Source organism: Stomoxys calcitrans, chromosome 2, assembly GCF_963082655.1.
Source record: "Stomoxys calcitrans chromosome 2, idStoCalc2.1, whole genome shotgun sequence".
In the NCBI taxonomy this organism is placed as follows: Eukaryota; Metazoa; Arthropoda; class Insecta; order Diptera; family Muscidae; genus Stomoxys; species Stomoxys calcitrans.
Window position 1 is genome coordinate 30,790,191 of NC_081553.1, and position 27,886 is coordinate 30,818,076.

At 37.8% G+C, this 27,886-nt stretch overlaps 1 protein-coding gene across 1 annotated transcript in view; it reads right to left on the reverse strand.

Moving 5' to 3' along the window:
• Positions 1-21,893: 21,893 nt before the first annotated feature.
• The window catches only part of LOC106086889 (neural cell adhesion molecule 1), a 679,760-nt gene continuing 673,767 nt past the window's right edge, over positions 21,894-27,886 (reverse strand). Inside the window, exon 11 of the mRNA XM_059361833.1 lies at positions 21,894-22,834. Coding sequence (XP_059217816.1) covers positions 22,625-22,834 — 210 coding nt within the window. The 3' untranslated portion in view covers positions 21,894-22,624. The remainder of the gene's footprint in view (positions 22,835-27,886) is intronic.

Here is a 27,886-nt window from a genome sequence, read left to right on the forward strand (position 1 = left end):
GATTTGGATATAGCTGCCATATAGAACGATCTGTCGATTAAAGGTTTTGGGCCCAAAAAAGGTGCATTTATTGTCCGATGTCGCTGAGATTTGGGACAGTGAGTAGGGTTAAGCCCCTCGATATGTTTCTGCAATTTTTCCAAGGTCGATCAAGATTTGCATATAGCTGCCATATAAACCGATCTCTCGATTTAAGGTTTTTGGGGGCATAAAACTCGCATTTATTGTCTGATGTCGCCGAAATTTGGGACAGTGAGTTATGTTAAGCCCTTCGACATACTCCTGCAATATGGCACAGATCGGTTCAGATCTCTCGATTTAAGGTCTTGCGCCCATAAAAGGCGCATTTATTGTCCGATGTCGCTGAGATTTGGGACAGTGAGTAGGGTTAAGCCCTTCGGTTCAGATTTGGATACAGCTGCCATGTAGACCGAACTCTCCATTTAAGGTTTTGGGGCCATAAAAGGCACATTGATTGTCCGATTTCGCTGCAATTCGGGACAGTGCTTTGTGTTAGGCTTTTCGACATGTTTATGCAACTTGGCCCAAATCGGTCCAGATTTGGATATAGCTTCCATGTAGACCTATATCTTGATTTAAAGTCTTGGCCCCATAAAAGGCGCATTTATAATCCGATTTCACTGAAAATTGACACAGTGGCTTATGTTAGGCTTTTCGACATCTGTGTCAGATCGGTTTATTTTTAGATATAGCTACTAAAAAGACCAATATTTTGTTATACACAATTGAACAATTACTTGTACTTATTACTATTTGGTCGGAACATATTTCGATATAACTGCATAGAGTATACAATTTTTACTGGATTTTGATGGAATGTGGTTTACATATATACCCGAGGTGGTGGGTATCCAATTTTCGGCCCGGCCGAACTTAACGCATTTTTACTTGTTATTTTTCTTTTTATTTCGTTTTACTTTTTTTTACAGATGATTAGTTAAAAATGTTAACTTATGGAATAATTCATGCATTCGTTACTTACCCTTGAAACTGCACAAACCCTCTTACCATAATAAAAACAATTTTCCTTTTTTTTTGTTACATCTAATGTTTCTTCTTTAAGGGATGACACTTTCTTTATTATTATTCATTATTTGGTTTTAATCTCGTATTATTTGACAATGGTTTCGGTGTGTGAGTGTGTTTTTTTTAATGTCTCATTTCTTTAAGGTTTACTTACACATTTATATTTTAGTATTTATTATATATTATTTTTGTTCGTTTATCAGTTGGGGTTTTCAGAGGGTGTATATCATTTTTCTTTTTTTTTTTTTTTTTTTTGTGGTAATTATTTGCAGTAATACAATAGTTACGTTTCATCATCATATGTATAATTATCATTATTCTATTATAATTGCAATTATAATAATCATATTTCGTTTTGTTTGGGGGTTTTCGTTAATTTAATTTTTTTTTTTGGTTTTGGTTTTGGTTTAGGTTTCTGGTATTCGTATTTCATGTATGTTGTTGTGTGTTCTTGCTTTGTTGTTGGGAATTGTAATTTTATTTAGTGGTTTTCATGTGTTTATATACTTTAATGTTCTTCACTATATGTAAATGTAGACTTCATACATATGCACTTAATTGTATATAATAATAATAATAATTATTAATAGTTTAATTAATAAATATTTAAATAATGTTCATTAGTGGTTTTATAAATTAACCAGATGTTTTACTTAAGTTTATGCTTGTGTTTGTGTTTATAAGTGAGTGTTAGTGTTTATTGTGTTGAATTTATTTATTTCGCTTACATATAAATATTTTTTTGTTGCCACTTTTCTACACATTTTTAATGCGTAGTTATCATTTGCAATTACAATCTATGAATATTTCATATATGCTTACTTGATGTTTTTTTTCAATAATTTTGTTATTATATTTTTGCAGTTAATTATACATAATTCATCATCATTACAATGTTTTTTTTTTTTAATTTTTTGTTCTTCTTTAACTGTTTTTTTTTCTTTCTGCATGATATTTAATATGGTCATGGTTATAGGATTTTGTGGTTTTATTTTTAATATTCTCAATTCAATTTTATTGATATCGATTTTTATACCTCATTTTGAAGTTTATGACATTAATGACAGTGCCATTATTAACGCAATGCACTAAACCACATTTAATTTTTTTTTTTCACAATTTTGCTGTTGAAGCAAGTTTCGAAAATAAACATTAAAGCTATAAATAAGGATTTAGTTATTTAAAATGGGCTGAGAAAGGTTTTTAGCCCTACAGTATGTCATACTAAAGTTATGCAAGAAGTGACATGCATTTCCGACAGTGCTGAGAAAGGTTTTTAGCCCTACAGTATGTCATACTAAAGCTATGCAAGAAGTGACTGCATGCATTTCCGACAGTTTGAGTACAGCCACACTGACTACATTGTAAGGTACCATGCCAATTTAGTAAGCCGAAGGGCGTGCAAGAGTCACCCTCCTCGCCCTAGACAACTACGTGACCGCTCCGAGAATTCACGAGAGGCAATATGTACAGCAGCAGCATCTTAGTCCAAATATTGTCATACCAGTGCGGGGAAGGCATATTTCTTGCATTTCAAGTGCAATTGCCTCGGGGCAAAGATGATGTGATAGTGAAGTTTATGGATCGGAAAATTTTAGCAGAGCAAACAATAGAAACACGTCTGTTTAGATGAATGATTGGAAAGCAAAAGATATTTAATTTCACCAGAGTACTCATAACAAGTAAAAAGGCGTTAAGTTCGGCCGGGCCGAACTTTGGATACCCACCACCTCGGATATATATGTAAATCACCTTTGATCAAAATCCGTTGCAAAACTCATACCTTATGTCCCATAGCAGAAATATGTGGAGGGGCTTAACTCAACTCTTTGTCCACAATTTCGGCAACATCGCACAATAAATTCGTTTTTTATGGCTCCAAAACCTAAAAACGAGAGATCGGTCTATATGGCAGCTATATCCAAATCTGGACCGATCTGTGTGATAATGCAGAAGTATGTCAAGGGGCTTAACATAACTCACTGTACCAAATTTCGGCGACATCGGACAATAAATGCGTGTTTTATGGGCCTAAGACCCCAAATTGACCGATCTTCCGGTCTATATGGCAGCTATATCCAAATCTGGACCGATCTAAGCCATATTGACGGAGGATGTCGAAGGGTCTAAATCAACTCAAATTTCAGCAAAATCGGATGATAAATGCAGCTTTTATGGGCCTATGACCCTAAATCGGAGGATCGGTCTATATGGCAGCTATATCCAAATCTGGACCGATCTGAGACAAATTAATGGAGGACGTCGGAGGGCCAAAGACAGCGCACTGTCTCAAATTTTAGCAAAATCGGATAATAAATGCAGCTTTTATGGGCCTATGACCTTAAATTTGAGGATCGGTCTATATGGCAGCTATATCCAAATGCGGACCGATCTAAGCCATATTGATGGAGGATGTCGAAGGGTCTAAGACAACTCACTGTCCCGAATTTTAGCAAAATCGGATAATAAATGTGGCTTTTATGGGTCTAAGACCCTAAATTTGATGATCGGTCTATATGGCAGCTATATCCAAATCTGAACCGATCTAAGCCATATTGACGGAGAATATCGAACCTAAGACAACTCACTGCCTCGAATTTTAGCAAAATCGGATAATAAATGTGGATTTTATGGGCCTAAGACCTTAAATTTGAGGATCGGTCTATATGGCAGCTATATCCAAATGTGGACCGATCTGAGCCAAATTGACGAAGGACGTTGAAGGGCCCAACACAACTCACCGTCCCAAATTTCAGCAAAATCGGATAATAAATGTGGCTTTTATTGGCCTAAGACCCTAAATCGGCGGATCGGTCTATATGGGGGCTATATCAAGATATAGTCCGATATAGCCCATCTTCGAACCTAACCTGCTTATGGACAAATAAAGAATTTGTGCAAAGTTTCAACTCAATATCTCTATTTTTAAAGACTGTAGCGTGATTTCAACAGACAGACGGACAGATGGACGGACATGTCTAGATCGTCTTAGATTTTTACGCTGATCAAGAATATATATACTTTATAGGGTCGGAAATGGATATTTCGATGTGTTGCAAACGGAATGACAAAATGAATATACCCCCATCTGTCGGTGGTGGGTATAAAAATTGTTCAAATTGTTCTCGTCTTGCTGTCATGTAATTGGTAGCGCCACTATCAATACACCATTCCTCGGTTAATGATTCCTCTCTGAAAGCTGCGAACATTGTACTATCTTTACTTGTGGACTTCTTTTCCTTAGGCTTTGACGGGCAATCTGATGCAAAATGACCAATGCCATCACAATGGAAGCATAGCGACTTTCCTTTCTTGTCTTGTTTTGGACCAAATCTCTTCACATACTTGCCTCCAGTAAATTTTCCTTTCTTCGAAAATAATGCAGTATTTGAGAACGAAGGTTCAAATTTAATGTCCTGTATAAACTTCATCTTTACACTACACTACGCTGTTAATGGTTTACCTGTGCTTCCAATAGTCATACACATTGGCTGGTATTCAACAGGGCGTCCTTTCAGTAACAAACTTCGAATCCTTTCGTCATTAACACAGAATCCAATGTCGTTCAATTTTTGGGCCATTGTGATAATCTGATTTACATAGTCTTCCACTAAAGAACATTCCACCAATTGTACAAAACACAATCTTTGTAACAAACCAACTATTCTGTCCAATCCAGTGTCTTGAAATATATTCTTAAGGGCCTTTCAAACTTCAGCTGGTTTCTTGCAATCACGGACATGTACATACAGACCCTTGTCCATTGCCAAAATAATTTTGCATCTAGCTTTTCGGTCCTTTTCACCATCAACTGCAGCTACGTTACTTACAGGCTCTATGCGTGACCATGCATCTTCCAGTTCTAGTTGCGTCTTCATGGCGGAACTCCAATCTGAAGAAGTTCAAAGCGAACATATTGAAGATGTTCCTGCAGCAATTGATTATGTAGATAATCAAGACGTTTCATCGGTTCCACGATGAAAGACTCGCAGTAAAAAACAAAGCTCTAACAATCAAAAAAGAATGTTGCGCAGACGAGCCAATAAGTCTTGAAGATGCCTAAGAAGCTGAAATGGATTGATGCGATGAAAAGTGAGATAAAATCACTTGAAGATAACAATACATGGAAATTAGTAGAAAAACCGCCTGGAGTGAATGTCATCAAGACCAAATGGGTTTTCAAAAAGAAAAAGGAGCCAGAAAACAATATTCGATATAAAGGGCTACACACAGAAAAGAGGGATTGATAACGACGAATTATATTCGCCTGCAGTAAGATACACTTCAATACGTTTTCTTATGGCTTTAACAACATAATATGACCTGCAAATAGAACAAATGGATGCAATCACAGCTTTTCTACAAGGTGAGCTGGAAGAGGATATCTATGTTGAAAAACCTGAAGGTATTCCAATTAAGAGTGATGATGATCATGTTTTAAAGCTGAATAAAGCAGTATATGGGCTCAAGCAGTCGAGCTTAGTTTGGAATACGAAATTGAATAAAGTTCTATAGGACTGAGTAGATCCAAAGTAGATTCAAAGTAGATCATTGCATTTACATGCACAGAGATGGATCAAATATGACTTTTTGGCAATATATGTCGATGACATATTACTATTCAGCAATCATATCGGAAAAAAATACAAGCTCAATTAATGAAGGATTTCAAAATGAAGTTTTTCGGAGAAGCAAAGCAATGCCTAGGAATTCGAATTTTATGAAAAGATGACAAATTTTATATGGACCAGGAAGAATACATAGACGAAATGTTGAAGAAATTTAATATGGACATCTGCAATGTTGTGTCAACGCCAATGCATGTGAATGTCAAACTTTCAAAGGATATGTCTCCCAAAACAGCTACCTAAATTCAAGAAATTCCATATCAACTGTTTGCTTTGCAATGCATTAGACCAGACATATGTCAAGCCGTTAATAGGCTCAGTACTTTTAAAAATTGTCCTGGAAATGCACTCTGGAATGCAGTAAAGCGAATGTTCAGATACCTGAAGGGAACAAAGGACGCCAAATTAACATTCTCTTAAAGTGGTAATGAAAATAAAATTGCATATTCTGATTCCGACTGGGCTAGCGATTCCGATGAAAGGCGTTCAGTTACGGGATATGTAAATATTCTTCAAAGAGGTCCCAACAATAGCATTATCGTCTACAGAAGCCGAATACATGACACTCTCAGCCACAGTTCAGGAGATTGTATGGCTAAGAAATTTTGAAACAGAACTCAACCCAAAACTCAATGAAAAGCCCCCGACAATTTATTGCGACAATCAAAGTGCAATGCAATTGGCATCAACAAGCAAATATTTAGCACGATCGAATCATATTTATGTTCGCCATCATTTTATACGTGAAAAAAGAGAGAGTCAAATGATATTAAATTTGTTGGAGTTAAAACTCAACTCATGGTTGCAGACAATTTAACCAAAGCCGTTCCTACTGATAAACATAACTACGGTTCAACTCAAATGGGGCTACATTCTAATTAATATTTGTTCGAGTGGGGGTGTTAAAATAAACTCTTTATAAGATATACTTGTACGAACAAAAACATGAAGGCCATGAGAATTGAATTTGTATTTTTATTTCAACAGAAAAACGTTATGATCGTAGCTTTTCAGAAATCAAGGCTAAACTACATCCGCAGCTTGTCGCCAACATTCGTCAGGGATTATCTGATCTCCGGTATTTGAACAGCAAGAATGCAGTTAGACGACACCATTTAGCAGGAGGCTAAAATGGCTGAATACCTCCGACTGATTTTTTTCAGTAGCTTTCGGCAGGATTCAAAATCTAACGTCATAGGCAGACATGCTCACCTAAATACTTTATCCCTTTCTGCAAGAGGGGCATTGGCAAGAACTGGATGTTTTAATTGAGAGCCCTTTATTGGCTTTATACTATTGATGTGAATCTTATAATACTATATGGTGCTGGGATCCGGTGGACAACACTTAAAAAATTCAACTACTATTTAATATTTAGCCTCATTAAAAAGGTTGGCTTGTTCTTACATTAAACCTAAGCTGAAAACGACACCATCTGATTAATGCTAATACATTTAGTACCTCTGGAACCATCGCTTTCGTCTAAATGGATTGTTTCAACTCCCAAAAAGCCTTGCACAACCGAGCAGATAAAGAAAAAGAAAGTTGGGAACCACAACTTTGAGACAGTCAATAACTTTATCTACCTTTGCACCGCCGTAACCGAAACGAATGACACCAGTTTTGAGATTAAGCAAAGAATAATACTGGCAAACAGATGGTACTTTCGACTAAGTAATCAGTTTAGAAACAAGGCCACCTCTCGAGAGACGAAGATTACACTCTACAAGTCACTGATACTACCCGTGCTGTTATATGGTTCTGAGGGATGGGTACTTGTGAAAGCAGATGAGGCAGTGCTTGGAGTATTTGAGAGAAAGATTCTTCGTAGAATATATGGACCAGTTTGCGTTAATGGAGGATATAGGCGACGTATGAACCACGAGCTGTATGAGCTGTATGACGACGATAGCATAGTTACACTCATCAAAATTCAACGGCTGCGTTGGCTAGGTCATGTTGTCAGAATGGATGAAGAAGCTCCAGCGAAGAAGTCTTTTGAAGGCAAACACGGTTGTACACCAAACCGGGAAGACCAAAAGCCCGATGGCAAGATCAAGTGTTGGGAGATACCTCGACATTTTTTTTTTAGAATGAGCGCAGAAGATCGAGGCGCTTGGAACGCTATTCTACGTTCGGCTAGTGGAACAAATATTCTGTCATAGCCAATTAAAGTAAAGTAAGTATACCTCTGGAAATTGTGGCAAGACAAAATTATGGTCCCAATTCTGTAAATTTAAAACGGCTTTGTCGTTGATCAAGCTGTATCTATGCATGCTGTGATATTCTTGATACAATGCCTTAAATGTCTGGCAGTAGGAGTGTAGCACTTTAATAATCTTCAAGCACGAATCTAGGGAACCCACCACCATGGATTCTGCTAAAATATGGCGGCTATATTTGGCTCTTGACCGATTTGAACCGTATTTGGCATAGTTGTTGGAAGCCGTAAAAGAACACTTTATGCAAAATTTCAGCCAAATTGGACAAAAATCAAGGGAGAATGGATTGAGGATGGGAGCATCTCATACCATAGCAGTGTAATAGAGGCGATGATAGAAAACTTGGAAGGAAGGGAAGAGGATTTCGATCCGATATGCTGCCGGCGGCACAGTCTTGGACCCACGGAAGATCATTTTACACGGATCGATTAAAGCTAGGGGGCAAAATGGATCTAGGATCTACATTTAAAACCCAGACTCTGAGACATGTTTTAAACTGCCTGACCATAATATGGTCCTGCAGGCGGAGATCCGGACGACCACGGAATACGCGGTGTGGTACTAACGCGAGGACGATGAGTGTGATCAGCTTTACGGACAGTAAAATGGTTTTAAGGGCAATAACAACCAGGACGGAAAGGTCACGAACAGTCTTGCAGTGTAAGAAGATTACCGCCTTCTCCGAGGATGTCACCATTCGCATAGTTTGGGTGCCGGGCCATAACAGAGTAAGGGGATGAGAGGGCCGACGATTTGGCAGTGAAGGTCTGAGAGCTGCTGTAGATAAACTTGGTTAACCCGAAGCCTTTCGAGTCGACGCTGTCCGCATGTTACCCTGTGGAACAGCGAAACGGTCGGTAAGACGGCGAAAAACCTACGGGGTGATTCCGATCGTGAGAGGACGAAGGTATTACTAAAGAAAGGAAGTAAGAAGGAGGTGAGTATAGCTATTGGTATCATAACAGGACACATAGGGACACATTTAGCACGAAATTCCTGATTTAGATTTTCTATTACTTTTATTCATTTTGTCATTTCATTTGCTACACATCGAAATCTCCACTTCCGACCCTATAAAGTATATATATTCTTGATCAGTGTAAAAATCTAAGACGATCTGGCAATGTCCGCCCGTTTGTCCGTCCGTCTGTCCGTCCGTTTGTCCGTCCGTCTGTCTGTTGAAATCACGCTACAGTCTTTTAAAATTGAAGTATTGAGCAGAAACACAGCACAGATTCCTTTTTTGTCCATAAGCAGGTTAAGTTCGAAGATGGGCTATATCGGACTATATCTTGATATAGCCCACATATAGACCGATCCGCCGATTTAGGGTCTTAGGCCATTAAGGGCACATTTATTATCCGATTTTGCTGAAATTTGGGACAGAGAGTTGTGTTAGGCCCTTTAATATCCTTCTTTAATTTGGCCCAGATCGGTCCAGATTAGGATATAGCTGCCATATAGACCGATTTCTCGATTTAAGGTTTTGGGCCCATAAAAGGCGCATTTATTGTCTGATGTCTCCGAAATTTGGGGCAGAGAGTTATGTTAAGCCCCCTGATATACTTGTGCAGTATGCCACAGATCGGTCCAGGTTTGGATATAGCTGCCATATAGACCGATCTCTCCATATAAGGTTATGGGCCTATAAAACGCGTATTTATTGTCCGATTTCGCCGAAATTTGGGAGAGTGAATTGCATTGGGTTATTTGACAACTTTCTAAAATTTAGCCCAGATCGGTCCAGATTTGGATATAGCTGCCATACGGACCGATCTCTCGATTTAAGGTTTTGGGCCCATAAAAGCCGCATTTATTGTCCGATGTCGCCGAAATTTAGGAGAGTGAGTTGTGTTAGACCCTTCATTATTCTTCTTCAATTTGGCTCAGATCGGTTCAGATTTGGATATGGCTGCCATATAGACCGATCATCCGATTTAGGGACTTAGGCCCATAAAAGCCACATTTATTATCCGATTTTGCTGAAATTTAGGAGAGTGAGCTACATTAGACTATTTGACAACTTTCTGTAATTTGGCCCAGATCGGTCCAGATTTGGATATAGCTGCCATCTCTATTTAAGGATTTGGACCCATAAAAGACACATTTATTGTCCGATGTCGCCGAAATTTGACACAGTGACTTGTATAAGGCTTTTCGACATTTTTCTTTAATTTGGCTTAGATCGGTCCATATTTGGATATAGCTGCTATATAGATCGATCTCTTAGTTTAAGGTTTTGGGTCCATTTATTGCCCGATTTCGCCGAAATTTGGTACAGTGAGTTGCGTTAGACCCTTCATTATTCTTCTTCAATTTGGTTCAGATTGGTCCAGATTTGGATATAGCTGCCATATAGACCGATCGCTCGATTTAAAGTCTTGGCCCCATAAAAAACGTATTTAGATTTCCAATTTCACTGAAATTTGACACAGAGACATATGTAAGGCTTTACGACATCAGTGTCGTATGTGGTTCATATCGGTCTATATTTGGATATGGCTACCAAAAAGACCCATTTTTTGGTCTACAAAATTGAGCAAAGACTTGTATTTATTCGAAGTCGAATTTGGTCCAAATCGTACCAAATTTCGACAAAACTGCTAGGGGGCATAAATTATGCTTTTTAAACTGATTATGACGAACGTTGGTATCCAAAGTACGTCCCGGCCGAACTTAACGCCTTTTTACTTGTTGTGTTTAGAGCCTTACACAAGGCGTTTACTGGCTTGGGTGTATGTCCATTGTGGCATGGGGCGTACTGACATCCTCACCCTCTTTTCAACCTCACCTAAATTTCTCCGATCAATATAATATGGGACTTAATAGAAATTTTTTCAGAAGTAGAGTACAAATTTGGCATCCAAATTCTGGATGCCACTCCCAAACCACATACCAAATGAACATGTGCTCCGATTGGAAAAGTAGGTATTGTTACAAACATAATCACTTGGTCATAATACCATGTAGTTCACAGTAGTGCTGTTAGGTATACATATACCGCTGGCCACAAATGTCGCACCTGTTTTAGTTTTTATTTAAACATAATGTGTCACTAAATAAATTAAAAATTTCTCTAACAAAAAATAGAATACTTTAATTGAAGTATGTGGTTTATGAGGTTAACTGTGGCATTAACTTGTGTCATTAATTGCATTAATCGTTAGCTCATTAATTTATTTTATGAATCTTTTTTGCAATAATAAAAAAAAAATTCTATGGCAGGTGGTGAGTGACAGTGATTGTGGTTATTTTTTCTCATGTCCTGGCTGAGTATCATGTCACGAAGAGTTTGAAACTTTCATTTGCTATGTTTTATACCATTTATGACTTTTATGATTTTGAGCTTCTTTTTTTGGGATATTATATGCCAAATCGATTATTTTTTCCAATATTTTAAGGTTTGGTTGTCTTAAAAAAGCTTATATGTAGAATTTTGATATATTTACACTTTATTATGGATTAAAAATAAAAATAAAATTAACTTTAAATATTCTATTGGTAAATATATATTTAAATCTATTTAATTAGGTGGTACAACTTTATACTTGAATAAAGAGTTTCGGCAGAAAGTGGCAGTGTGGAGTATCTCTTTTTTCACTGTAGTGGCATATTTAGTGCTTTTCCATAATTCGCCATATTTTAAGACTAAATTTTGTTTAATCTTCACTTTCTGCTCATATGCTTAACTTTTTTTATAATTTTGGATTTTACTTTCTTTTTATTTCTTAATTTCCTTTAAATATGGTGCGTCTCATTATTGTGTTTCAAATTTTACGCTTTGTAGTTACTTTTTTTTACTGTATTTTATTTTTTTTTTTTTTTCTATAATTTTTTATACAATTGTGAGTAGCTTGTGATATTGGTTTTCTTGTATATTCATTGTTTTTAATGTTATATAAATTTAAATTTATTTAATGCTCTTATTACGGCATTACTTACTAATAAATATTATATACAGTGTGTGTTAAATGTTTTACTTTTCCCCATTGTGGAAATATTTGCATTATGAAATTAATTTATTTATTTTTTAATTTCCTTTTTTCTCCATCCATGTGTGTCTTGTGTGTGTTGTGGATTATTATATGCATGTTCTAAAAATTTTTATATATACATTTTTGTTTTTAATTTATAATTCAATTGTTTTCACGTATTCTTTGGTATGTTCAAATGTTTGTAATTCTCTGTGTGAATTGAAGAGATTTTTTCCTTTTTTGCTATGTGAAAAATAATACAATAAGAACATATAACGTAAATACCAATAGCATTGAAGTTTAACTCCTTTTTGCACAAATAAATAAATATTTTAATTAAAATTCAATGGGAATAATTTACAGAGGTATGAAAAGATGTGGCAGGATTTTCATGATTTTGTGTTATTTTTCATAAGAGAGGCATACATATAAAACTTTTGAGTAACTTATGTTTGGTTTTCAAGTAAAAATTTGGTATTCCTTAAAGCTATAATGAACAAGTAAAAGGGCGTTAAGTTTGGCCGGGCCGAACTTTGGGTATCCACCACCTTTCGTTAAAATCACTTTGTGTCAAATTTCATCGAAATCGGATTATAAATGGGTCTTTCATGTAGCCAAAACTTTAAAACGAGATATCGGTCTATATGGCAGCTATATCCAAATCTGGACCGATTTGCGCCAAGTAGCAGAAAAATTTCGAAGGGCCTAAGATAACTGACCGTCCCAAATTTCAGCAAAATCGGACAATAAATGTGGCTTTTATGGGCCTAAGACCCTAAATCGGAGGATCGGTATATATGGCAGCTATATCCAAATTTGAACCGATCAGGGTGAAATTGAAGATAAATTTCGAAGGGCCTAACACAACTCACTGTCCCAAATTTCAGCTAAATCGGATAATAAATGTGGCTTTTATGGGCCTAAGATCCTAAATCGGTGGATCGGTCTATATGGCAGCTATATCCAAATCTGGACTGATCTAGGCCAAATTGACGAGGGATGTCAAAGGGCCTAACACAACTCACAGTCCCACATTTTTGCGACATCGGACAATAAATGCGCCTTTTATGGCCCAAAAACCTAAAACCGAGATATCGGTCTATATGGCAGCTATATCCAAATCTGGACAGATCTGTACCATATTGCAGAAGTACGTCAAGGGGCATAACTTAACTCACTGTCCCAAATTTCGGCGACATCGGACAATAAATGCGCCTTTTTAATGGGCCCAAAGCCTTAAATCGAGAGTTCAGTCTATATCGCAGCTATATCCAAATCTGAACCGATCAGGGTCAAATTGAAGAAAAATTGCGAAGCGCCTTAGACAACTTACTGTCCCAAATTTCAGCAAAATCGGACAATAAATGTGGCTTTTATAGGCCTAAGACCCTAAATCGGAGGATCGGTATATATGGAAGCTATATCCAAATCTGGACCGATCTGATCCAAATTAAAGAAGAATGTCGAAGGGCCTAAAACATTTAGACGAAATCGGACAAATAATGCGCCTTTTATGGCCCCAATACCTAAAATCGAGAGATCGGTCTATATGGCAGCTATATCCAAATCTGAACCGATCAGGGTCAAATTGAAGAAACATTTTGAAGGGCCTTAGACAACTCACTGTCTCAAATTTCAGCAAAATCGGTATATAAATGTGGCTTTTATGGGCCTAAGACCCTAAGTCGGCGGATCGGTCTATATGGCAGCTATATCCAAATCTTTACCGATCTGAGCGAAATTAAAGAAGGATGTCGAAGGGCCTAGCACAACTTACTGTCCCAAATTTCAGCAAAATTGGACAATAAATGTGGCTTTTATGGGCCTATGACCCTAATTCGGAGGATCGGTCTATAAGGGGGCTATATGCAGATATAGTCCATCTTCGAACTTAACCTGCTTATGGACAAAAAAAAGAACCTGTGCAAAATTTCAGCTCAATATCTCCATTTTTAAAGTCTGTAGCTTGATTTCAACAGACAGACGGACCGACGGACGGACATGTCTAGATCTTCTTAGATTTTTACGCTGATCAAGAATGTATCTGCTTTATAGAGTCGGAAATGGATATTTCGATGTGTTGCAAACGGAATGACAAAATTAATATACCCCCATCCTTCGGTGGTGGGTATGAAAATAGAGGTTTGGTGATTCACATCAAACTTAAGTGTTTGCGGCCCCTTTTAAAATGGTCCAAATTTGAAAATAATTTATATTCGTATTTAACTTTCGAATACCTTTAATTAAAATTCCATACTGTCTGTGTTTTGTATGCATATCTTTTGTAGGCATAATTTTGGTGTGGGGCGATATACCATATTATTCTTGTATTTTACTCTCAAATAATTTTCGTTTGAGTCCCATTTTGTCCTGTTCGGTGTACATGCCCTTTTGGTGCCTAATTTTGGGGTGGGGATCCTAATTATTATGTAAAATTCATATTCTTCCCTCAAATACTTTTAGTTAGATTCCCATATTGTGCTGATCGACCTACATGTCCATTTGGTAATGGTTTCCTGGGGTGGGGTGGTCGCTTCCATTTACCTTTCATTTGATACCCATATTGCCCTAATCGGTAAACATGTAATTTTTGGGCAGATTTTGGAGGTGGGGCCTAATACATGGGGACGAATTTTTATATCAAAATCGTACTATACTCTAAAAGACTTTTCATTTGATACCAAACGTCTCAATCGTTAAACATGTCCGTTTGGGCGGGTTTTGGGGTAGGGCGTCCCCTCATGTTATTTTACCCCAAAGTTCTACAATATACCAATTTTGTGTAATTGGGTTACCATAAGGGGACAAACTAAAATTTCGCTTAAATCGATGCAATCATCTCCGAAATGTGGCGTTTTGAAAGTTGAAGTAAGGAGAAGGGTCCGCCCCTCTCACGGATATTGCAAAATGACAACTTCATGAAAATCGGTTCAGTTGATTTTGAGTCTATTCGGAACAAGCAAACAAGCAATGCGCAATACTTAAATTTGTATACCCTCCACCATAGGATGGGGGTATACTAATTTTGTCATTTTGTTTGTTTCGTCATGACATTTTAAGTCGAACTAGCCATGTCCGTACGTCTGTCTGTCGAAAGCACGCTAACTTTCGAAGGAGTAAAGCTAGCCGCTTGAAATTTTGCACAAATACTTTTTATTAGTGTAGGTCGGTAGGGATTGTAAATGGACTATATCGGTTCACGTTTTGATATAGCTGCCATATAAACCGATCTGGGATATTGACTTCTTGAGCCGCTAGAGGGCGCAATTCTTATTCGATTGGGCTGACATTTTGCGTGAGATGTTTTATTAGCACTTCCAAGAACTGTGCTGAGTATAGTTGAAATCGGTCCATAACCTGATATAGCTGCCATATAAACCGACCTGGGGTCTTAACTTCTTGAGCCACTAGATTATAGTCCCCAATATTCAGTTTAATTATGGTGCGAGATGAACCATAACTTGATATTGTTCCAATAACATAGCAAATATTGTTTTTTATCCTTTGTTTGCCTAAAAAGATATACCGTGGCTAGAGCTCGACAAATGCGATCCATGGTGGAGGGTATATAAGATTCGGTCCGGCCGAACTTACCACGCTTTTACTAGTTTTTGTTTTTTTATAAATAATATCTGTAACCGGCCCACTCTTATTCTTACTCTAAAACTTTTACAACATTATAATTAACCACATTTTCCTTAAAAATTATTTTTATACCCTACACCACCACTGTGGTATAGGTAAACTTATAGTTTGTGCATTTGTTTGCAACGTTAAGAAGGAGAAGAGCAAGACCTTTTGATAAGTATACCGATCGACTCAGAATCACTTTCTCAATAGATTTAGCCATGTCCGTTTGTCCGTCCGTCTGTCCCACTGTCCCTCTGTCTGCCCGTCCGTCCGTTCGTCCGTCCGCCCGTCCGTCTATCCGTCTGTGAGCCCATGTATCCTTGTAATCAAAGCGCAGGTCGTATTTGTTGTCCAATCATCACAAAATTTCATATCACTTCTGTGGCCCAAGGACGAACGCTATTGATTTTGGTAAAAATCGATTCAGATCTGCCAGATTTCATCAAAATCGGTTCAAATTTGGATATAGCACCCATACATATTTATTGCCGGATTTGCACTTATAAAGCCGTAATAAAAACAATTATCAAACGATCTTTTTAAGTCATTTCAGATTTAGATATATCTCTCATATACGTATATATTCATATATTGCCCGAATTTATGATTGTAGGGTAGGTGTAGGCCTTTTGCTTTCTTTACTGGGTTCTATAAAAAATCTTTGTACTTATATCTATGGCAAAAATTAGCACTTAAAATACCTAAAACACGTTCTGTTAAGGCCGGTCTTAGTGTGGGTAAGTTAAAAAAATAATACCACAAACAACCGCAACTAAATTCCTACACTTTATTTTTCTTTGTTCAAGTGACAGATAGGTTGTCATAACAAAGATAAATACTGTACTGTATGGTCAATTTTGACCACTCTGCCCTCTCTCTGTTCGTGTTGGCGCCTCCATTCAGTTGATTCAATTGAAACCGTCAATGTTAATAAAAAAACTTAAAAGTTATCCGTTCCATGTCGCCCTGCATCCTTGCGCCATCTCATATAAACGACGTAGAATTGGACATTTCTACCATCTTTAAGAGCTTTTTTCACATAGTGTTATGAGTCTATAGATTTCCTTTATTTATGGTGCTACTCGCTTTTTTTTGTCCATAGGTAGGTTAAGTTTGAAGATGGGCTATATCCGACTATATCTTGATATAGCCCCTATATAGATTGATCCGCCTATTTAGGGTCTTAGGCCCATAAAAGCCACATTTATTATCCAATTTGGCTCAAATTTGGGAAAGTGACTTGTGTTAGGCCCTTTGACATCCTTCTTCAATTTGGCCAAGATCGGTACAGATTTGGATATAACTGCTATATAGATTGATCTCTCGATTTAAAGTTTTGGGGCCATACGAGGCGCATTTATTGTCCGATTTCGCCGAAATTTGGGACAGTGAGTTGTGTTAGGCTCTCCGACATTCTTCAGCTACTTGGCCCAAATCGGTCCAAATTTGGATATAGTTGCCATATTGACCGATATCTCGATTATTAGTCTTGGCCCCATAAAAGGCGCATTTATAATCCTATTTCGCCGAAATTTGACACAGTGACTTTTATTAGGCTTTTCGTCATCCGTGTCGTATGTGGTTCAGGTCGGTTTATTTTTAGATATAGCTACTCAAAAGACCAATATTTTGTTATATTCAATTGAACAATGACTTGTACTTATTAGCTTTTGGTCCAAGTCGCAACATGTTTCGAAATAGGTGCTGTGGGGCATAAGGTGGTTAATATATATAACCGAGTTGGTGGGTATCCAAAGTTCGGCCCGGCCGAACTTAACGCCTTTTTACTTGTTTTTCAATTTGAACTGTGTTTGTAACCAAAATTCAGCAGAAACAAAATCCTAAAGATTGGGACGTCAAATGGAACGCCTCATGCTATATTTTGTAATTCGTTGTACTTTTCAATGGGCCAAGCTCTTCTCCTTCTTAGCGTTGCAAAAAAATGCTCTAGGTTTTAGTACCACACACTGTAACACAATGTTGGCGTAGGGTATAATGATCTTCGCCTTCACAGCATAACAGGCTGCCTCACAATCGATTCACTAGATTATTAGAATTATCAACTTTTTTCGATGGGCGATACAAAGGAACCATATGGTCTTAAGTTTTTTTTGTTATAAGAATGAGCCTGGCTGGGTGTCCTTTTAGGGTATATTCATCCTTCAACTCACCAACAGACAATTTGTGAGGTACTATGCCATGTAAAACTTCTCTATAAAGAGGTGTCGCACTGCGGCTCGCCGTTCGGACTCGGCTATAAAAAGGAGGCCCCTTATCATTGAGCTTAAAACTTGAATCGGACTGCACTCATTGATATGTGAGAAGTTTGCCCCTGTTCCTTAGTGGAATGTTCATGCGCAAAATTTGCAATTTGCATAGTCGCCGTACTGTATGAAAACGATAGCATAGTTGCACATATCAAAATACAACGGCTGCGTTGGCTAGGTAGTGTTGTCAGAATGGATGAAGAAGCTCCAGCAAATACGGTGGTACACGCAAGCCGGAAAGACCAAAAGCCCAATGGAAAGATAAAGTGGTGGGAGACACCTCGAAACTTGGTGTCAGAGATGAATTAAAATGAGCGCAGAAGATCGAGGCACTTGGAACGCTGTTCTACGTTCAGCTAGTGGAACAAATGTTCTGTCATAGCCGATTAAAGTAAGTAAAGTAAGTCTTGAATAATTAAAAACAGTAACTACAGTGAATTGTTAGCCGATGTTTAAATTTAGGCCTTGCTTACCTGTCCAAACTAACATTTAGTATCTCTGCTGCAACTTTGCATTCCATTAAGGATATGTATGGAGACTTGTCTTATATCAATAGCTACTATGCAGCGCAAGTTGTAGCTCAATGCTTAAGGTCCCGTTTTCTATAGTGCCGTCGAGCGGCACTGACAGTTTGCTTCACTCGCCATAGTGATTGTGATTTAGAAAGCATAATACGACATCTGGTTTTGGAGCCATCCAAGTGTAGACCATAATAGTAGATGACTGTATTATTCATGCCTAGCTTTTACTTCTCCAAAGAATCCAATATCTGAAAGTAAATTTTAATCCTATATACCTCAACCCCCTTCAGCTCATTAATTGGTGATTGATTTATCTTGAATTCGCACAGGTAAATTTATGGTAGTCGATTCATGGAGAGACAATTCGCATAAAATTAAGTGTCAAGTGGAGATAACGATAGGAAACTAGAGAGGAGAAATGTCTTTGCTTCAGGGGCAGCTCCTGTTGAGATGAGGAGACAAATCTGATAATGATCGTTTAGAGGATCGACTAGATGATCGTTGAGTTCTATGTGGTTCAAATTTTGACTTCCTTCTTAAAGCTCAGTCCAAATGCCTTGTCACTTTGTGGAAAACTTTGGCTGAAGTCCACAAAAATCGGCATTATTATCGAGCGAATACTGAACACATTTCTGATTCTCTCACCAGGATTTGAACCCAAAGAGCTTGTTTAAAGAAAAACAAGTAAAAGCGTGCTAAGTTCGGCCGGGCCGAATCTTATATACCCTCCACCATGGATCGCATTTGTCGAGTTCTTTTCCCGGCATCTCTTCTTAGGCAAAAAAAAAAAGAAAATAAAAGAAAAGATTTGCTCTGCTATTAAAGCGTTATCAAAATATGGTCCGGTTCGGACCACAATTAAATTATATGTTGGAGACCTGTGTAAAATGTCAGCCTATTCGAATAAGAATTGCCCCCTTTGCGGGCTCAAGAAGTAAAATAGAGTGATTGATTTATATGGCAGCTGTATAAGGCTATAGACCGATTCTGAACATAATAAACACGTTTGTTGATGGTCATGAGAAGATCCGTCGTACAAAGTCTCAAGCAAATTGGATAATAATTAAGAAGTAAAGTCCCAGATCGGTTTATTTGGCAGCTATATCAGGTTATGTACCAATTTGCGCCATACTTGGCACAGTTGTTATCATAGTTGATATCATAACAAAATACTTCATGCAAAATTTCATTCAAAGCGGATAAGAATTGCGCCCTCTAGTGGCTCATGAAGTCAAGATTCAAGATCGGTTTATATGGCAGCTATATCAGCAAAATTTCATTCAAATCGGATAAGAATTGCGCCCTCTAGTGGCTCAAGAGGTCAAGATTCAAGATCGGTTTATATGGCAGCTATATCAGGTTATTGACCGATTTTAACCTTACTTAGCATCGATATTGGAAGTCATAGCGAACCACGTCATGCAAAATTTCATACCAATCGGATAAGAATTGTACCCTCTAGAGGCTCAAGAAGTCAAGATCCAATATCGGTTTATATGTCAGCTAAGTCAAGTTATGAACCGATATGAACCTAACTTTGCACAGTTACTGGAAGTCATAGCGAACCACGTCATGTAAAATTTTATTCCAATCGGATAAGAATTGCGCCCCCTAGAGGCTCAAGAAGTCGAGACCCAAGAACGGTTTATATGACAGCTATATCAGGTTATGGACCGATTTGAACCTTACTTAGCACAGTTATTCGAAACACATCAAGCAAAATGTCATTTCAACCGGATAAGAATTGCGCCCTCTAGTGGTTTAAGAAGTCAAGACTCAAGATCGGTTTATATGGCAGCTATATCAGAAAAATTTTATTCAAATCGGAGAAGAATTGCGCCCACTCGTGGCTCAAGAGGTCAAAATTCAAGATCGGTTTATATGGCAGCTATATCAGGTTATTGACCGATTTGAACCTTACTTAGCATCGATATTGTAATTCATAGCGAACCACGTTATGCAAAATTTCATTCCAATCGGATAAGAATTGCACCCTCTAGAGGCTCAAGAAGACAAGACACAAGATCGGTTTATATGTCAGCTAAGTCAAGTTATGAACCGATTTGAACCTAATTTTGCACAGTTACTGGAAGTCATACCGAACCACGTCATGCAAAATTTTATTCCAATCGGATGAGAATTTCGCCCTCTAGTGGTTTAAGAAGTCAAGACTCAAGATCGGTTTATATGGCAGCTTTATCAGAAAAATTTCATTCAAATCGGAGAAGAATTGCGCCCTCTAGTGGCTCAAGAGGTCAAGATTCAACTGTGCTAGTTATTCGAAACACAGCAAGCAAAATTTCATTCCAACCGGATAAGAATTGCGCCCTCTAGTGGTTTAAGAAGCCAAGACTCAAGATCGGTTTATATGGCAGCTATATCAGGTTATTGACCGATTTGAACCATACTTGGCACAATTGTTGGATATCATAACAAAATACTTCGTGCAAAAATCATTCAAATCTGATAAGAATTGCGCCCTCTAGTGGCTCAAGAAGTCAAGATTCAAGATCGGTTTATAGGGCAGCTATATCAGGTTATTAACCGATTTGAACCATACGTGGTCCAGTTATTGGAAGTCATAGCTTAACACGTCGTGCAAAATTTTATTCCAATCGGATAAGAATTACGCGCTCTAGAGGTTCAAGAAGTCAAGACCCAAGATCGGTTTATATGGCAGCTATATCAGGTTACGGACCGATTTGAACCATAGGTGGCCCAGTTATTGGAAGTGATACCGAAACACGCCATGCAAAATTTCATGCAAATCGGATAAGAATTGCGCCCTCTAGTGGCTCAAGAAGTCAACATCCAAGATCGGTTTATATGGCAGCTATATCAAAACATGGACCAATATGGCCCATTTACAATTCCAACCGATCTACACTAATAAGAAGTATTTGTGCAAAATTTCAAGTGGCTAGCTTTACTCCTTCGAAAGTTGGCGTGCTTTCGACATACAGACGGACGGACATGGCTAGATCGACATACAATATCACTATATACTTTATAGGGTCTCAGACAACTATTTCGAATGGTTACAAACAGAATGACAAAATTAGTATATCCCCATCCTATGGTGGAGGGTATAAAAAAATCTTTTGGCTATTAGTGTGTTATAGAAGCAATTTTTTTTTATCATACTTCAATAATTGTCGCTTGAGCTTTACCAACGAAATTCGATATATTCTATTTGCTTCAAACTTTCCTAATCTGTCCGATCATTGTAATAAAACAAACCAAAATTTAATATTTTAATCTTTATTGAATGCTTTTCAATCGTTTAAATATGTATTGTGGTTTAAATATGTATGCCTTAGTAATTAAGTTTTCTATTGCCTACTTTTGGGCGCATTTAATTAAATGCTTATTAAACAAAAGTCATGGGAGAAAAAAATTTAAATTAAATAAATTGAAATCACTCAAAAAAAGAGATGAAAACTTGGAAAAAAAAACATATTTTATTATGATATTATATAATCTGCTGACCTTTTAAAATCATTTCACTTAATATGTATATATAATTACAATATCTAAATTAGATGTACATAAAAATGAACGCATAGACCTAATTATAGAGTTTTTTTGTGTGTGTTTATTTATTTTTTTTTTTTAATTTTTTTTAATTGTTTTAATCTCATAATCTTTTTGCTTTGTGTTCTCTATGGATATTTTTATACAATATGACAGAAATCAAATTAAGTTGCATAGATATTTGAAAACATTAACGTTTTGTTTTAATTTCGTGTGTGTGTGTGTGTGTATGTGTTTGTGTGTGATTTTTACATGACTTAAATTATGAAATCAAAATAAAAGGTTTTTGTCATTTCATAATAATAATGACTAGCAATAAAGACTTTGACTTTGGTTTGAGAAATATCAACATAAATTTTAATTAAAATCTATGTATTATTTTCATTTTTTTCTTCTTTGTAATCGGTGTTTTTCTTGTTGTTGTTGTTGTTGCTGTTTCACAATTTAAACAAATGAACTTTGAACTTAAACGCATAAATCTTATTTAAAAATTTTGTGTCTTAATCCTTAAAATTAATATCAATTAACACAAAGCTTTGCCAGCCATCTCCTTACGTTAAGTATATGATGTAGAGTGGGCCATTGGGTCAGGAGTCCCTTTGTTTTATTTTTAAATGTATGTAGAAGGGTGACTAGTTGTGTTAATGTGAGTGTGTAAGGTCCTTTGGAACTATAAATGTGTACAAGGAGCATGAATATGACTTGTGGTAGTGGTAGTGTTTGTGTTGGTGAGGTTGTGGGTGATTTAGTTTCTTAAGGATATAGGATTCTTATGTTCTGGTTTAAAGTTTCTTTCTTAACTTATCCCAAACTAAATTGATGCCGACGTTCGCATAAACAACTCACCACCATAAATAAACCGGCCAACAGCATTTGTATTGATAAGGTTGGACCTTGCAGGCTGGAGGTGGCAGTATTGCTGCGTGATTTTGAGCTGGCCACAACTTCAGATTCTTCAGGTGGTATATCCATGCTATTGCTGGCCACTATGAATTGGAATATATCGCTAACCTGAATGGTAAAAAAAAGAGAGAGGGAGAAAGAAAAGGATATGAAATATTATTTGCTGTATGAATATTTCTAGAATTTTATTATTTTACAGTTGAAGAGTTAAGGTATGATTTTTATAATACCCTCCATCATAGGATGGGGAGGCTATCCACCGGTACCCCAAAAACACCACCCAAAATCAAAAGTGGACCGATGTATGGGGTATCAAATGAAAAGTATGCGGGAGTAGATAACGAATCTGGCTTACAAATTCATGTCGAAGTATGGGGGGCACCCCACCCACACAAAAACGCCCAAAATGGGCACATTAATCAAGGATATATGGGACTCGATTTTTTGTTCCGTATCGACTGAAAAACGGCAGAACCGATTTTCTCGAAATTTTCGCATATTGTGTAGGAAGGCAACATAGGCTATACAATTTTTTGATATCGGAAGGGGGACGGACCCTCCCCCTTATGCCAAAAATACAATCCAAAATCAAAAGTGGACCGATCGGGACAATATAGGTATCAAATGAAAGGTATTGGAGAGCAGAATACGAATATGGTATTAAAGTTCGAATCTAAGTATCCATCGGGCCGCCCCAAAACTCCCCCAAACAGACATTTTGGACGTTCATTTTAATATAGGGCTCAAATGAAAGGTATTCTGGAGTAGATTTCAAATCTGGCATACAAAATCAGATCGAAGTATAATGGGTAACGCCACCCCTCAAAAACGCCATTAGACATTATGACTATATGATACTTGACTGAACCAATTTTCTTAAAATTTTCATAGATTGTGTACGTTTGTCTGGAAGGAAACATAGGCTTTACGATGTAGATATCAGATGGGGGCGGACCCTCCTCCTTACCCCAAAAACGGCACCCATATCCGAAAAAGGTCCAATGGGCACAATAAGGATATCAAATGAAAGGTATTGGAGACCAGAAAACGAATATGGTATAAAAATTTGGGTCCAAGTTCCCAGCGGGCCCCCCCCCCAAACCCAATACTCCTCTAAACAGATATATTTGAAGTTCATGTCGATATGGAACTCAAACGAAAAGTATTAGGCAATAGATTATAAATATGGCATAACACATTAGGTCCAAGTAATGGGAGGTGACCCACCCCCAAATGGGCATATTAGCCGACCATGGCTATATGGGACTCAAATGAAAGGTATTAGGGAGTAGATTACGAATATGACATTAAAATTTGCGTTCAAATCTAGGTGGCGCTTTTCCTCCTAAAGATACCTCAAATGGGTTATTTGACCCATTATGACATAAAGGGACTCGAATGAAAGGTATTTGAGAGAAGAAAACGAATTTTATATCCAATTTTGGAGCAAAGTGTTTTGGGGTACGCCCTAAAGCACCCCCTGAAATGAGTTTCATTCCCGTTGGAAATAAAGAACGAATTTGCTATCTTTTTTGAGTGTAAAGTGCCGGTGGCCGCTCCAGCCCCAAAGCACACTCCAAACGGTTAATATTTACCGGCCATGGCAATATGGGGCTCAAATTAAAGGGATTTGGAAGTGCATCATGAATTTGATATCCATATTTGAGTCGAAATGTCTGAGATGCTATCCCTCACCTATTGAGAACTTGGTATTGTACCAGGCAAATGTCGCCAACATTAAGAGAGGATAAACACCGCTTTGTCCGATGTTCTCGGCAGGATTCGAACGCGTTCAGCGTCATAGGCTACAATAGCACTAATTCGATATCCGCATTCAGGGAGAAGTGTCCCCACCCTAAAAATATATTAGAGAGTTAAAGAAGGCGCAGCGGAGAGGGCCCGGCTCGGCTAGTACTTCATATTAGTGTAGCCCGCTTGGTATTGTAAATGGGCCATAACTGTTCATGTTTTGATACTGCTGCCATATAAACCTACCTTGAGTCTTGATTTCTTGAGCCTCTAGAAGGCGCAATTCTTATCCGATTTGGATGAAATTTTGCACTTTGGTTGTTTTGGTATCACTTCCAACATTTGTGTTAAGAATGGTTAAAATCGGTTTATAACCTGGTATAGCTGCCTTATAAACCGATGTCGGATATTGACTTCTTAAGCCTCGCGAGGCCACCGTAGCGCAGAGGCTAGCATGTGAGATACTATGCCATGTAAAACTTCCCTCCAAAGAGGTGTTGCACTACGGCACGCCGATCGGACTCGGCTTTTAAAAGGAGGCCATTTATCATTGAGCTTAAAACTTGAATCGGATTGCACTCATTGATATGTGAGAAGTTTGCCCCTGTTCCTTAGCAGAATATTCATGGGCAAAGTTTGCAATGCAAGCCTCGCAAGTGCGCAATTATTATTCGATTAGGCTGAAATTTAGCATAAAGTGTTTTGTTTTGACTTCCAACAAGTATGTTTTAGGTGTTATCTGAATCGGTCTATAACCTGTTATAGCTCTCATGTAAATAGATCACCCAATTTCACTTTCTGAGCCCGTATAGGACGCAATTCATAACCGATGTGGCTGAAATATTGCATAACGACTTCTGCCATGGTCACCAACAACCAAACCTAGTACGGGGTCAGTCCAAATATATATAGCTCCAAAAGTATGGCAAATTTTTATTCATTATTCTTTGTTTGGCTATAAGGAGACGATGGACAAAGAATTTGACAAATGCGATCCATGGTAAGATTCAGTCCGGCTATTTTGTACTCATTTTTATACACACCACTGAAGAATGGGGGTATAATCATTTCGTCATTCGTTTTGCAACACTTTGAAATATTTATTTCAGACTCAATAAAGAATACTATCTGTCCATCTGTCAGTCTGTCCGTCTTTCCATCCGTCTGTCTGTCTGCTTGTCTGGCTGTCTGGCTGTCTGTCTGTCTGTCTGTCTGTCTGTCTGTCTGTCTGTCTGCCTGTCTGTCTGTCTATCTGTCTGTCTGTCTGTCTGTCCGCCTGTCCGTCTGTCTGTCTTTCTGTCTGTTTGTCTGTCTTTCTGTCTGTCTATTTGTCTGTCAGTCTACCTGTCTGTCTGTCTATCTGTCCGTCCGTCCGAATGTCCGTCCGTTCATTTGTCCGTCCGTCCATTTGCCCGTCCGTCTGTTCCTCCATCTGTCCGTCTGTCTGTCAGTCCGTTCGTCTATCTGTTGAAATCGCGCTACAGTCTTTAAAAATAGAGACATTGAGCTGAAACTTTGCAAAGATTCTTTTTTTGTCCATAGGCAGGTTAAGTTCGAAGATGGGCTATATACGAATATATATTGATATAGCCCCCATATTATTATCCGATTTTGCTGAAATTTGGGACAGTGACATTGTTGTTCGATTTGGACCTGATCGAGTTAGATTTGGATATAGCTGCTATATAGACAGGTCTCTCGATTTAAGGTGTTTGGCCCCAAAAAGGAGCACTTTTTTCCGATTTTGCCAAAATTTGGGACACCGAGTTGTGTTAGGCCTTTCGACATCCTTCCTCAATTTGGCCCAGATAGTTTCAGATTTGGATATAACTGCAATATAGACCGATCTCTCGATTAAAGTTTTTTGACCCATAAAATGTGCATTTATTGTCCGATGTCGCTGAAATTTGGGACAGTGAATTGTATTAGGCCTTTCGACATCCTTCCTTAATTTGGCCCAGATCGGTTCAGATTTCGATATAGCTGCAAAATGGACCGATCTCTTGACTTATGGTTTTGGGCCTATAAAAATCGCTTTTATTGTCCGATGTCGCCGAAATGTATGACGCTGAGTTGTGTAAAGGTCTTCGACATCCTTCTGCAATTTTGTCCAGATCTGTTCATATTTGGATATAGCTGCTATATAGACCGATCTCTTGATATAAGATTTTAGGCCCATAAAATGCGCATTTATTGTCCTATTTCTCCGAAAGTTGGCACCATTAGTTATGTTAGGCTCTTCGACATATTTCGGCAATTTGGCCGGGATCGATTAAGATTTGGATATAGCTGCCGTATAAACCGATCTCTCGAATTAAGGTTTTGGGGCCATAAAAGGCGCATTTATTGTCCGATGTCGCAGAAATATGGGACAGTGAGCTAAATTAAACCCTTCGACATATTTTTACAATGTGGCACAGATCGGTCCAGATTTGGATATAGGTGCCATATAGACCGATCTCTCGATTTAAGGTTTTGGGCTTATAAATGGCGAATTTATTGTCCGATGTCGCCGAAATTTGGGACAGTGAGTTAAGTTAAGCCCCTTGACATACTTCTGCAATAAAGCACAGTTCGGTCCAGATTTGGATATAGCTGCCATATATACCGATCTCTGGGTGAAGGTTTTGGGACCAAAAAGGCGCATTTTTTGTGCGATGTCTCTGAAATTCGAGACAGTGAGTTATGTTAAGCACTTCGACATCCTTCCTCAATTTGGCCCAGATCGGTCCAGATTTAAATATAGCTGTCATATAGACCGATCTCTCTCGATTTAAGGTTTTAGGCCCATAAAAGACGAATTTATTGCCCGATTTCGTCGAAATTTTAAACAGTGACTTATATTAGGCTTTTCGACATCCGTGTCTTCAATGGTTCAGTTCGGTTTATATTTAGATATAGCTTCCCAAAAGACCATAATTTCTACAAAATTGAACAATGACTTGTACTTATTAGACCAATCAATGTCCGTGCCAAATTTGGCCCAAATCGGATCATATTTCGATATAGCTGCTATGGGGCATAAATTATGCATTTTTCACCGGATTATTACTGTATTGTTGGACATTGTCATTTCGTGATTGAAGCAGTTTTGATTAAAAAATTAATTAAATCAATTGATTTCGTGATTTAAACCGACTATCAATTTTTTTCTGTGTAGCCTTACGAATTTGATCATTTATGTCTTTAGTCGACGCTGCACTGTTGGCGTACACCTCATCTTTCAAGTGGCTCCTAAGGAAGAAGTCACAAAGTGTCAAAACCCAAAATCTCAGAGACTTATAGTGATCACCCCTTCTAGAGTCAACATAGTCCGGAAACTTTTCTCATAAAAGAGCAATAGCTGTATTGCTTGTGTGGCACATTTAAAGTTAACGTTGTCTAGCTCAATTCCACCTAACTCCGACCACA